This window comes from Neurospora tetrasperma, assembly GCF_000213175.1.
Source record: "Neurospora tetrasperma FGSC 2508 unplaced genomic scaffold NEUTE1scaffold_5, whole genome shotgun sequence".
Taxonomy (NCBI): Eukaryota; Fungi; Ascomycota; class Sordariomycetes; order Sordariales; family Sordariaceae; genus Neurospora; species Neurospora tetrasperma.
In genome coordinates, this window is record NW_009799103.1 from 3,459,675 (window position 1) to 3,473,410 (window position 13,736).

The 13,736-nt window shown below is 50.7% G+C and overlaps 4 protein-coding genes across 4 annotated transcripts; 1 reads left to right on the top strand and 3 right to left on the bottom strand.

The window, feature by feature from the left end:
* Window positions 1-461: 461 nt before the first annotated feature.
* On the bottom strand, window positions 462-2,561 carry NEUTE1DRAFT_46039 (uncharacterized protein; the record flags this gene model as incomplete). The annotated part of the gene is made up of 1 exon (XM_009854411.1): window positions 462-2,561. One exon carries the CDS (start codon window positions 2,559-2,561, stop codon window positions 462-464), a length of 2,100 nt encoding a protein of 699 aa, XP_009852713.1.
* A 1,694-nt stretch (window positions 2,562-4,255) lies between these two features.
* Window positions 4,256-7,452, bottom strand: NEUTE1DRAFT_47520 (uncharacterized protein; the record flags this gene model as incomplete). Its single annotated transcript, XM_009854485.1, has 4 exons — window positions 4,256-4,279; window positions 4,432-4,978; window positions 5,035-5,181; window positions 5,246-7,452. 4 exons carry the CDS (start codon window positions 7,450-7,452, stop codon window positions 4,256-4,258), a joined length of 2,925 nt encoding a protein of 974 aa, XP_009852787.1.
* A 1,808-nt stretch (window positions 7,453-9,260) lies between these two features.
* Window positions 9,261-11,585, top strand: NEUTE1DRAFT_86598 (uncharacterized protein; the record flags this gene model as incomplete). The annotated part of the gene is made up of 2 exons (XM_009855356.1): window positions 9,261-11,179; window positions 11,478-11,585. The coding sequence occupies 2 exons, from the start codon at window positions 9,365-9,367 to the stop codon at window positions 11,583-11,585; spliced, it is 1,923 nt and encodes a 640-aa protein (XP_009853658.1).
* On the bottom strand, window positions 11,551-12,516 carry NEUTE1DRAFT_112364 (uncharacterized protein; the record flags this gene model as incomplete). The annotated part of the gene is made up of 4 exons (XM_009855357.1): window positions 11,551-11,633; window positions 11,672-12,336; window positions 12,368-12,370; window positions 12,431-12,516. The coding sequence occupies 4 exons, from the start codon at window positions 12,514-12,516 to the stop codon at window positions 11,551-11,553; spliced, it is 837 nt and encodes a 278-aa protein (XP_009853659.1).
* Between the last annotated feature and the right edge of the window lie 1,220 nt (window positions 12,517-13,736).

Below are 13,736 nucleotides of genomic sequence, written 5' to 3' on the forward strand. Positions count from 1 at the left end.
TGGCTGGAACGCGTTAGTATGATAACATTCTGTACCTTTTGCACCGAGACTGACAAGTGGAAAGGCAACATCAAAATGCAAGAAACACCAACACAAGAACACAGGAGTATCAGGAAGACACTATTCATCCAGATGAGCCGCAAAAAATGGACTACCAAAATACTTTTTCTTCCTCTTTTTTTTTTTTGAAATGACAAGAATAGACGCTGAACCAAATCACCCAATCTGAACTAAAAGGACAGAGTGCCCATAACTCCAACCCCGACCGATTAACCCGATCCGATCCTCCGCAAGACCCCGAAAACGCCGTTGTCGCTTCCTTAACCAACCAAGCATAATCAGGACGAAACCCTCCTCACTGCCTCCATCCATCACTTCCCTCAAACCTCACACCTCAATCCTGAATCCTCAAACCATCCGTCCCACTTCTCACTAACTATCTCTCCACACCACCCGACTACTCAAACCCCATCAAACAACCACCCCAACACCCTCTCCGTCTTGTCCACCTCCTTGAGACTTCCATGTCCCCAACTCCCAAAAGGACAAACCACCAACTCACACCCCCCAATCAACCCCGCCGCTTGTTGTGACAGTCCCAAATCAACATACATATCTTGCTTGTAAGCCACCGCTCTCACTTTCACTTTCGTCATCCCCTTCTCATCCCCTTCCTCCTCCTCCTTCGCAGAGTTTTGGTTCCGCCGGAGCGAGCAAAAATCATACAAAGCAGGCCAATCGGCCTTTTGCGCAAGGATATGCGCGGCGCCCAGAAAGGGAGTGAGGGCGGGACCGCCGAGCGGGGAGAGCAGCGGGGTGGGGTGGATGGCTTCGCCTGTGAAGTAGTACTTCTTTGATGGGATAATAGAAGAGGTAGGGGAAAGCCAGGAAAAGGCGCCCGAGGAATGGGACAAGGCGACGTCGATGGCGGCCCAGTTGGATGGTTGGCTGGTTTGGGGGCAAGTGGACGAGCAGTAGATGGCTTCGTGAAGGAGGGCGTAGAGCGGGCGGCGGTGGAGGGCGAAGGATTCGAGGTTTGCGTAGAGGGAGAGGGTTGTCTGGGAGATGGTGTTATCGTGGTTTCTGGAGTATATGGAGTGATCAAGGTCGTAGATGAAGCTGGTTATGAGGCGATGGAGTTTTTGGTAGGGGATCGGGATCTTGGGTTCGATGAAGCTGGTAGGTGATAAGGGTTCCTCTTCTTCGTCTTCTTCGTCCCCATCCCTACGGATGACAGGCGCTGACCCGAACGTCCGTCCCAGAGTCATAAATGTCTGGTAAGTCAGATAACACCCTTTTCTCTCTCCATTTTCGCCATAGAGTTCGTACCCTCTGAACGACGCCGGCTGTCCTTCAACCCCCTTTTGCAACGGTGCCTTATCTCGCAAGTACTCGATGATCGTTCTAACATGCTCTTGGTCTTCCGGGAAGTACTCGTTGAAGTAATCCTCGTTTCGCCTGACGATATGGACGTATGTCTTCTCGTATACCTCTCGTGGGGTCTTGCCCAGCGGTGGCATCCCGGCACTGATGTACACTGCTTCTAGAGATCGAGGGAGAAAGGAGAGGTAAGTGGTGGCGACCCATCCGCCGAAGGACTGGCATATAAGTGTCCACTTGATTTTGGTAGCAAGTTCTTTTTCGAGACATAAGCGAATTGCTTCAAGATCGCGAACAATGTTATCTTGTCGAAACTTGGCGAGGTAGTTGGCTTTGTCTTGGTCGGACATGTTCAGCACTTTGGCCTTGGCGGTCGAATCGAAGAACAAGGGGCTGAGACCCGTTCCTCGGTAGTGGACATAGAGGACTTGGTAGCCTCTGTTGATACAGAACTTGTTCAGCTCGGGAACCTTGCCGGAAGGGTTTCCGTCTCCGGGACCGCCGCAAAGGTAGAGGATGAAGGGCTTTTGGGGGGATATAGGACTACTTGGGGCATCGGGGGTTGTTGGGTTAGGGTTGGGAAAGCTGTCTACAAGTTCTGCATGAAGTTGCAAAAACGCATCTTTCTGCGAGATGCCGTGATGATGGTGGTCTAATGGTACTTCAAATTCCAAAGTCCTGAACGTATGGCCATCGTTGTTGGCTTGACGAGGTTTGATACCGAGGAGTACAGCGGGTTTGATCCCAGCCCATAAACCCTCGGTTGAAGTTTTCTGACGGCTACCCATATTGACCGAAAGCGGAAGTCTGTTGTCTTTGCGCCTCAGGGGTACAGCTAGTATGTCGTATTCTCGGTAATCGGTGGCGTGGGTGGGACCCTGGTCCAATCGGTTTCCTTCCGAAAAGGGGTCCTTCGTCGACACTGCCACAGATCGCTTCGGGACCACGGGGGTGGTAACGGTGACTGGAGTGTAGGGCTGAAGGGTAGGGTAGAGCTTCGGTTTTGCGCACTGTGGGTATAATATGGCTGCTTCTTGAAGCAAAAGAGACAAGTTTTGATAGTCGATATCGAAAGTCGTGGGCAGGTCGTGATCTCCTGGCTCTTCGTATCGTTGAACAGCCCACGGAGACATTGTGATATCTTGGGGCTTATGTAGCCCTTCATCTTTCAAGGTCGCCATCGTGAACTCGACAACTGTTGGGTGAACAGATAGCGGGAAGTCAAGGTCGGTTCGTTGGAGATCCTAGGTCTGTCAGGTTGTTCACTCGATCCAACTATGAACAATGAAAGACGTTTGAACCGGCAGGATCAATCAAGCCGCCAACGATAGAGTGAACGAGCAAAACTTGGAGGACAACAATGAGACACAACGGCAACGAAGTTCTTCCACACGGGAAGGAGACGAGGTTATCAAGTACTAAAAGATGTTGATCACGCTAGTCGGAGTGTGCAAGTCCATCAGTATCATTGTCCTATGTCAAGCCACCAACAGGGACAGAGGGATGTGAAGAAAAACAAAGCATCTCGAGCCGTGTTGCATTTATACCGTACAATGCTAGTGTCTACTGCATAGGAGATATCAAGCCCCCATCGTCGGCTCTTTGACCACCAACCCAACCAAACCTGCGGTTGCTTCGGTTCTCAATGGCATAACCTGAACCATGACGAACAAGGGTTCCATCCATAAGTTCCCTCGGTCTACAAAAGAAGGTGACCGGGAACATGGAAGACAGATAGATGGTGTTCCACCGACATGCACCACGTGGTTAGACCAAGGCAATAACATCGCAGTTGGCCCGACGCCAAAGCCCGTCCATTCACCCTTGTCAGTCCAAATTCTGTGCGACCCATCACTTTGGATCGCGTTGGATTTGGCTGCAACCCTGATGGGTACCACACCCGAGGATATGGATGAGGGGGACACTGGGAGATAATGCCCATAATACCACAGTAATTGGAGGCGAGTTGTTGTTGATCAACAGGAGATAAAAAAGATGAAAAGCCTGTCACGAACGTACGATACACTTTATTCACTTGTCCGGTTGGGCTGTTTAAAACAAAGGAGATCTTCAAGTTGGCCTTCGGAGAAAGTCCCAACTCCCCGATCTCACAGTTCACATCTCAAACCACTAGCCCACTGTGATGAGCTTAGATCTCCTACAGTACACAAGCTGACTGGACGTCGTCATTTGGACTGACTGTCTTGAACTTTCCAATATTTTTCAAGCCAATAAACCACCCTGGAAACACCCTGAATTCGGCTCGCCCGCCATTAACCAAACACTGCTCGCCCGCCACTTTCCTACCTTGACCTATCAAACCCCTATCCTCCCATAGCATGTCGTGTAACAACGACCGCCGTGCTTGTGCTTGGACGCCTCCCCCGAAATATCCGAGCACATGGCTTCCATCGCACATCGAAGCACCGTGCCCATGCAACTCTGCCTGATAACTCTGGGAAATGCGAACATCTGTGTTCTGCCGGTGTGTTCGCAATGACCCTGTCTTCCGCAGCCCCTGGTTTTGGTGTTTCCTTCCATTATTCCACGCCTCACCGAAAAAGCATGACCATCTCCAGAATTTTCCGACCCAACAACCATGGATTTGTTGATGCGCGAGACACATGGGGAGATTGTAGGGTAGTAGTGTGGAAAGACGCCACCCGCACGGAGAGAAATGCACTGTTTGGTGTGAGATGACGATCTCGGCGGTGTTGTTGTGTGGAAGGATTGTGAAGATGGAGAACGGTATTGGGCTGCAAATGTGCCTCGGTCTGGAGAGATTGATACCTAAACTCCGCTCCTAGAGAGCAACTGCTCTTTTCTGACCGACGGCCTGACCGACCGACAGACTGACAGACGCGGTCAGCCGTCTCTAGGCGATGTTGAGCCTGATGCACTGCGGATGAGAAAACAGTACGGGTTAGCAACTCGGGCAAAGAAATGGCAAGGCATCCTGAGATGCACCGGGGACAGTGTTACCAGATACTCATCACATCCGTTCGACCCAAGTCCGGGGTCACCAAAGTTGATGATTGCCTCTTCCCTCACCTCCATTCCTTGTTCGCTCTCGTTGCGATCCCAATCATCTGTTTCGAGATCCGCATCTGCCGTCCAATTAACTTCAAATCCCGGACGCACAGCAATTCTTCCATCCTTCTCCGTCCGCTGGACCGTTCTGCACAAGAGTACCGCCAGATCAACATGTAGCAGCCACTCGTACACTTCCTCTCCAATACGCTTGCCAGGCATTTGTTTACAAAGTTTGTAAAGCCAGGCCAGCTGGAGCTTCTGCGCCGGAGTCAGATCGGCGGACGGTTCGAACTCCTCCGTGCCAGATACTTGTCTGTTCAGGATGTAATATACCGTCCGGTGGATCCCATTCTGCTGGTCGTCGTCGGCGTTTTGGACTCTGTTGCGCCATGTGACGAGTCCGTCGAGAAATTCCTTCTCGTAATCGTTGAGAATACTGACTGTGTTCTTGGCCGTATTCTGTTCTGCCATCTTGATTGTGCGGACATGTAGCTGGTAGACTAAAGCGATACGGTAGCCGGAGGTCAGTTGATATGCGTCAACGAAGGCGCCACCGCCGCTCAATCTGCGTGTATTTGGTTATTACACATCAATGAAAAAGCGGATGTTCCGAACACTTACGTAGCAATGAGGCATGGCTCCGCCTTTGGATCAAAGTAATGGCACCTGTTCTTGCAACTGAACGCAAACTCGCCGCCTTCGTAGTCGAGTCCAGCTAGAATGACCATCAGTCTACCCGCAAGTTTCTTTTCTTCCTCAGCTTGATATCTGGTGATAGTTTACGCGATTAGTTTTGTCCATGAAGCGAATGTGTCAGATGAGGGAAACGTACAAGTCGTAGTTTGGAAAAAGACTCTTTTCTCCCCATACCCACATATACTCCAGCTCTGGTGTGAACTTTACTTGGGGTGTCGTCCCAAGAACACCTAAGGCCTCTTCCGCCAGCCTCTTGATGTACTTGTTCCACTGTCCGCCTTCATCACCGCCTTCATCACTATCATCATCGTTGTCAGAATCATCACCATCGACAACCGTGATATGGCCTGTGTATGTTGGCGCTTGTTCCTGCTCTGACCCTTGTGCCTTGGAATTTCCTTTCGTGACTTTCTTTTTGGTCTTGGGCTTTGCCTTGGTCGTCTCGTCTTCCTTCCTCGCACTCATAAAGAAGGTACAGTCGCGTTTGAGGTTGCCAAACTCCCAACCGATCTGCTTCTTGTAAATCTCCCTTGCCACACCGAGGAGCCTTTCGAGTGCTTCTGGGTTATTCTCCAAGTTCCGCGTGTCGAATTTGTGTTCATTCTCTTCTACATCGTAAACCTTGAAGGCCACATGTTGTATGTCGTCTGGTTGGTCGAGTGTTCTGCAGTAGACAAAGTGCTTTGATGGAATGTTTTGAATCAAGTCCTTGATGGTTTGGTAGATTTCAGCGTTCTCTGCTTCGTTGGTCGATGCCTGGGTTTCTGTCGTGGTGTCGTTGTTTCCTTCCTCATCGATCCCCGTTCCTTCCTGCTCAGCGTGTTCTTCTGCATCTGCACCTGCATCTGCATCCGGAGAATCTCCACCAGCCCCTTCCTCAAGAAACTCCCTCTCTGCACCCTCGTCTTCATTCTCTCTTTCCTCTTTATTTTCTGCCTCATCATCTGTCCCTTCATTTTCAATTTCTTCTGGCTCGTTCTCCACCTCCACCACCTCCTCTTCCTCCTCCTCTTCCTCCTCCTCTTCCTCCTCTTCCTCCTCCTCCCCTTCTTCTTTTTCATCCGCTTCTTCATCCTCCCCGTCATGATCAATTGAACTCCCTGAAGACTTCATTTCATCCCGTTCCTCATAGTCCCCTTCCTCAACATCGGCCCTACCGGCATCAGCCACTTCTTCTTCCCTTTCGCTCTCAGGAATCATATCCGCATCTTCCCCATCCTCTTCCTCCTCCTCCTCCACATTTTCCCGACTCTCTTCAAGCTCCACCTCCTCCTGGATTGAGCCATCAGGAGCCTGGCACGCGTTGTTCACATCATGCATAGTAACATTTCCTTCTCGATCCACGTGGACACTCCCATCATCCATGTCAAAATCATCGATCTCGTCACCCATTTCCTCCTGTTCTTCTTCGTCATCGTCCTCCTCCTCCTCTTCTATCGGAACATGTCCGTTATGACCAGTTTGGACACTTCCATCGTCCATGCCCTGATCATCAGCTTCGTGACCGATATCATCCTGTAGGTCATCTTCCTCCCTCTCCTCCCCCTCCTCCACCATCTCCGACTCCTTAAGCCGCTTTCGCGTTCTGCCTGTTTCTTCCTCTTCCACTTCACCTTCCCCTTCTCTATGCAGCTCCTTCATTGGACGCTTCCTCCCGGACTTTTCCTGCTCCAACTGCTTCTTCTTTTCTTCGTGTCGCTGCCTTTGACCTTCCTCTTCCCCACCACCCGCATCCTGCCTCTTTTCAGATTCCAACGAGTTACTCCTCCGTCTAGTCTTACTTGCTTTGGCCATCATCGCTTTGAGATCCATCCCTTCGAACATCGAGCTTTCCTTCTTTATTTTGGGGTGCTTATCGGGTCTGGTTGCCTTTAGCTTATTTGTTGATTCTTCAGCCACCGGTAATGATGAGTTGGATGTCTCTGCCGCACGAGCGACATTCTTTCTAACTGTGTTTTTTCTTGCCTTTCTTGCGGCTGTATCCTTTCTTAGTGAGGTACTTGGGTCTGACTTGGAAAGTACGTCGCTGGGCTTGCTGGAAGTAGAAGCCAACGCCGAACTTGCATTGCGGAATTTGAGACCTGGTGAAGCTTGCGCAGTCCTTAATGAATCGGAAGCGGCTTTTGGCGCTTCTTTACTAGAGGTAGGCAACTCATCTCGTAGAATGGAAGGAGAAGGTCGTGTTGGTTTGGGGGCGGAGGCTGACTTGGCCGTTGGTTTGGAGACTATCTTGGATGCCTTTCTGACAATAGGCGTAATGATTGGGTTCTTAGGTTTTTGGGAAGGCGCTGTCGACTTTTGCTGCGCGAGCCGCTGCTGATTGCGTGCCATGGCTGGAGCCATGGCTTGTGTCTCTGTGGTGCGGTACTTTGAAGGGTAGCTTAGGACCGGAGCTGCTGCCTTTAAGGTGTGAGGATGATATAGTATGCTATGCAGAAACTTCTCACGGCCACAACATCTTGTTCTTATAGAAATCCGGTCGATACCTCATCTTGCCGCCCTGGTTTAGAGCATTGATCTTGAGACAAGGACAGAAAAGCGGCAAAATGGACGGATGGTCAACTAGTTTCAGAACGTATCAATGTTCATTGCATTGCCGCCGTTGGGGGCTTCTTTGCATCGTCATCCACTTGAAGAATGAGGCTTTTTGCTTCAGGCTTCTGCTGATAATGGCAGGAGCTCTAGTGCCATCTATCACCATCTTGGCTTCAAAGCGCATCAGCTTTGGTGGAGTGTCGTTCATACGGCTCTTGAGCAAAAGAATCAATATTGTCCCTCAAAGACGACCACCATGTAGATGGTTCCTTGGAGTTCCATGCTGAAAGCCAGACTCAAAGTGGGTTTCTCTTGAATGAGAGATAATACAATCTCTGGCGCTTCCACCGTCGTCTCAAGAAACATCGACCAACAAAAACCAGCCTCAGGGAATTTCCATTGCTTGAACTTCCGATATGATTGTTTGAAAATATTGAAATGGTAAGCATGAGCGCAACAGGGCTCAGCTTTCTTATCCTTCAATAGCGACCTTCATGACGCGAACTCTTACAATGCCAGAATAATCATGATGGACGATGGGTGTTCTTGTAAGATGGCTTTCGATGGCATGAATCCCGCTAATGAGAAGGAACTTGAGGGTATTCTAGCCTCATTCAATTTGGAGTTTGGGTATATCTTGGACTTTAGCCAGCCCGCCCGAGTGGAAAAACCTCGTTACCGCATGTCCTTACAAACACTCGGTAAAACCATGAACTATGCTATGGTTTGAATGGCCCATTAACATTTCACTTTCGCTCTACCTTTTGTGGCAGGTTCTCTCTTTGACTCTTATTTAAATTGCCCTTTCCTCTGTCGTCTAAGCGTTCCCATCCTAGTCAAAGTGTCTGGTGTCTCGTCTTTGTGTTAATATGGCGATGGTTACGGCCTAGTTGGTGCCACTGATCGATCCATCTCGAAAGGGCTCTGGTTCATCTGTTCCGTCCTTTGGGTCTGGGCGTGAAGGCATGTGTAGTAAATATGCATTGTTGCTGGAGGTGGTATGTTTGAAGTGGGAAGAGGAAGGAAGGGACATGGCGAATGCCAATGGGGAAAAGTACATGCCTAGGAACTGGTCAAACAAAGGCCGTGGTCATTCTCAACTTTGTCTAACAATTTTGGTTATGATGGACCTTTGCTCAAAGTACTTTTGTACACAGGCGTACGCAAAGATTTACTTCTGGTGGAATGCATGCGCCTGTGCTCTGTTAGTTACTGTTATTCACTGGAATTCGCTGGACCAAACCGGGATCAGTGACCTCCGCCGCCAACAACCGGCCGTGCTCATGAATCGACGAGGCCGTGCTTGTCTTTATTAATCAGATCGAGATCTTGCAGCTGTTGGAATTCATCTCCCATTGACTGTGTAAAAGGATGCTTCGCTCCGACAGGCTGAAGTTTGGTTGTAAAGGGTGGTACACCTTAAAGTCATCCAAACGCCAATGACATCATCCCGCCGGGCATTAACCGTGTACATGTCACCCCACGATCGACTGACCCCCGTCCCGTCTTTGTTTGGTTGGATAGAGGTACCATTTGACCAACACCACCATCAGACTTCCCGCTCCCCTGAGGAAACACACCGGCTTTTTCAACCTTTCACGACTTTTTCCCACCATCCATTTCAGTTTCCATATTGCCGTCTCGGTGGTATCCAAGTGATTGACCTGCGGGCAGGTCTTATCCCACCCCATCAGCACATCTTTATCTTGACTCAACCACCATGTCAGACAAATCCATCACCTCGTTGACCTCCCAAGACCGCCGCGAAGCCGAGGCACAGGTTGTCGCCGAACATCTTCCCGCAGGCTACACGGCCGAATTCGACCCCGAACACAACAGCATAACCACCCAACATGGCTCCGAAGCGACGACACACTCACAGGCCAACAAGGCGGTCTCAGCCGGCAGCGCCGAGGGGTCCTCCTCTATACGGACGCGCTCGACAACACCAACACCAAATGAAGTAGAGGGCGGCGGCGCCGCCTCCTCCCTCAAACTCCAAGGAGGTGACATTCACCGCAACATCTTCAAGATCGACGCCTCGGCCAAACTACAACAGCTGCACCGACGAGCCAACACCTTCCACACCCCGCGAGAGTTCGAGCAAAACTCCGATGTGCCCATGACCGTATCCGACCAGCTTGCCCCCGGCGGCGCTCGCCGCGCCTTTTTACACCAGAAACACGGTGGCCGCGGCGGTAACGACTTCCTAGCCGCCCGCATGCCCATCACCCGCAACTTTGTCGAGTTCCTCGACCTCTACGGCAGCTTCGCCGGCGAAGACCTCGCCGACTCAGACGAAGAAGCCGTCGAAGAGGAAGAAGAGGAGGAAGAAGCCCGCATTGGCGAAACCACGGCTCTCCTCCGCCACCGGCGCCCTTCGATCCGCGTCCCCAAAGCCCGTCCCCACACGGCCGGCACCACCAAGACCTTCTTCACTTTGATCAAAGCCTTCGTCGGCACCGGCATCATGTTCCTCCCCAAGGCCTTTGCCAACGGCGGCCTCCTCTTCTCCTCGCTCGCCATGGTCATCGTCTCAGCAGTGACCATGATCGCCTTCCACCTGCTGCTACAATGCACCCACCACCACGGCGGCGGCTACGGCGAGATCGGCGCCGCCATCGCCGGCGAGCGCATGCGCACCTTGATCCTGGCCTCCATCACCATTTCGCAACTCGGTTTCGTATGCGCCGGCATCGTCTTCGTCGCCGAGAACTTGACCTCCTTCCTAACAGCCGTCACGCCCGGCTCCCAAGCCCCTTTATCCTCCGTAGCACTCATCGCCATCCAAGTAGTTTTACTTGTCCCCCTCGCGTGGATCCGCAACATCTCCAAGCTCGGTCCCGCCGCACTTCTAGCAGACGCCTGCATCCTCATTGGCGTATCATACATTTACCAATTCGACATCCGCGCTTTAGCAGCGAACGGGATCCACAAGTCCGTAGTCCTCTTCAACCCGGAGCGTTACACACTGATGATCGGCTCCGCCATTTTTACTTTCGAGGGAATCGGCTTGATCCTACCGATCCAGAGCTCCATGGCCCAGCCGCAGCGCTTCGAGTGGTTGTTGGCTGTGGTGATGGTCATCATCACTCTAGTCTTCACCTCCGTCGGCGCCCTGTCTTATGCCACCTTTGGCACGGAAACGCAGATTGAAATCATCAACAACTTCCCGCAGGACAGTAAACTCGTTAATACGGTACAATTCCTCTACTCGGTTGCTGTCCTGGTAGGTACACCCGTGCAGCTGTTCCCGGCGTTGAGGATCATCGAGAGCAAAGTCTTTGGGCATCGGTCGGGCAAGAGGAGTCAGAGGACCAAGTGGATCAAGAACATGTTTCGGCTGGGACTTTTGGTGCTTTGTGCAGTGGTGGCGGTGTTGGGAACGGGTAATCTGGATAAGTTTGTCGCGTTGATCGGGAGCACGGCGTGTGTGCCGCTGGTATATGTGTATCCGGCGTATTTGCACTACAAGGGCGTGGCGACGGCGAGGTGGGCCAAGGTGGGGGATGTGGCCATGATGGTTTTGGGAGTGGTTTGTATGGTTTATACGACGGCCGTGACGATTTATTACAGTTTCATGTGAGGTGGTGATGATATTGGGGGTTTGGCTTGGCTTTTAGGGCGTTCTTATGTGGGAATATGGACGGACGGGTTTGGGAGTTTGGGAGGGAGAGGAAAACATGGGGGAATTTGATCTTTGACCTTGCGGCGGACTACTCGGTGAGTATAACGAGGGTTCATGTTTATTATGTCATTAACTTCAAGTAAACAAGCGTAGCACAATACATGCTTGATTTTTCTAGGAAGACTGAGCCGGAAACAAAATGTAGAGCGTCTTCGACCTTCCGCCGCGTAACGATCCACGACCCTGCGCAGCCCTGGATTACCAACCAAAACATGCCTTTACGTCCAAGGTATCTGCTTCGCATTATGAGTAACCATATCCACCGCGATTCTCGGTCCTTCTCCACCAAGCTCGTCCACATCTTCAAGTTTTGGCTCCCATTCACCGAAGTTATCATACAGTCGCAAAAATATGTCCTCGCAAAAGATGCAATGTTCGATCTCATCCCGTCATGTGCGCCTTGTGTTTTCTTCTCATCATCCCAGAACCGGCGTCCCTGATGGTAGATATACCCAATCACGTCCACCACCTCCCGGTACACCTTTTCTTCTAGGCCAAAACAGCCCTCAAGTGCAGTAGGACGCCGCATCAGTACCTGAAAGGCGGTCCGTAGGTCTTTGTAAGCTATAGCCTGGAGACATCCAATTTTGTGGAACATGGCGAATGCCCAAATCTGCGCAATTTGTCGGTACACTGATCCGGGTGTGGGTGGCTGCACAAAGGGACTGCTTTCGTATATCCAATACGAATTCTGGTTCCTTTTCCTGGCATCGGTGTATCTTTGGTGTTTCTGCAAAATGTCTTGTTCGGGGAACGACATGATGAGTAGCTTGTAATTGCCCATGTATGCATATTGCACGAATAGGTTGAAAATGTCTTCGTCGATGAAGGTGCTCCAGTCGACCGGCTTGGCTTTCCCACCTTGACGGCTGGAATTTTGATCATGATGTTTAGAAAGGATGGCATGAAGGGGGTCGGATAGGCTGGCGATTAGAGATTTGCTGATATGGTATTCGCTTTTAGAGGGCCCGATGAGGAATTTGACGAGATTGGAAGAGCATACGCTTAAGATGGGAAAGGATAATGTCAACATACAACCTAAATATCTTCGTGCGAGCAGTTTTTTTTTTTTGGAAGAGATTCAAGGATTCGACTTACAGCTGGAGATCCCTACTTAGAAGGGCGCAAATTCCAGTATCGAGTGGGCTCCACCAAAGCCGTGGAATGTTCCCATTCCCCGCCATCACGTCGTTAGATTTCTTACTGTTAGTTGATGACTCAGGAGTAAGTAATGCTTTGGTGGTCGACGAAGAATATGAAAGGGGTGGTGACACTGGCTTACTATATCGAAGACTAGTCGGGTTCGGAGCCACCAAACTGACACATCATCAGGTAGCCATACATACCTGCCCATCATTAGGTGAAAGCGGAAGGCCAATAAGTAACGGGCCTCCAGCAGGCTATGTATTCACCCGGACCCGAGCAGTCTAGCAAACGGCGATAGTAACCCTCATGCATGTGAACAGACTTCCGTTTGTCCTTGTCGACGACAGTCTCTCCCAACAAGCCGGGCTCACGACACGTACAACACGGTTCCTAGCATAAGAAATCATCTTGACCTACAAGATGGCTGGCTTAGTTGCTGAGAGCCAGAGACTGACCGCCGGCGAAGAACATGGAATCAATCTCAATTGCATTCCGCACGATATCCGAGCAACCACCGGGGCAGTTGCGCTTGATTGATGAGCAACGTCTGTGGTGGCCCGAAAGGAGACGAATCCCGTCGCCTATACTTGAAAGACTCCATGTTGGTACCTCTAGGTAGCTTCGCCTTTCTTTAGTTAATTGATTCTACGGGTTCGGGTAGTGAGGAACTCAGGTCCCTTCGTCTGGACGTAAACTCTGTGGCCTAGAAACTACTTCTGGTGCAGTGGCGGTTGAGATCTGTTACTATCGTTAGTGCATGAAAGCACCACGGTGCTCTGTTAGCGCAATAACAGAGTCCACCCTCCGAATTCCAACTTGCGATCGTATGGGCACCCTTGAGACACTATGAAATTTCTGCGTAACGAAAATTGAACGAGAGTTGAAGCCAGTCGATATAGATTGTCAAGTACTATGCCGTCGACGTCCTAAAGTAGCTTTCGTGATATCGTGGTGCTATCGCCTTCTGGCTTGTCAAGAGCGCCGGCTTGGTTTTGGTGATTGAAGGACCCCTTTTGCTTCAAGTTTCGGGTTTCCATCTGAAATAATTGTCGTAGAAAGATTGATTGTTTTGCTATGGTCTTTCCTTGGAAATAATGCCAAGTTGTAAATCGAGTTCTACAAAGGGCTGCTGCAATCGATGGGCATGATGGCGGGCCAAGCTACCCAGAACCAAACAGCTTCTACCATATGCTCATTCACATTGTCATTTCTAAATGGGGTATCTATGTACCTATTTTTCCAGCTCTATCTCCTCAAA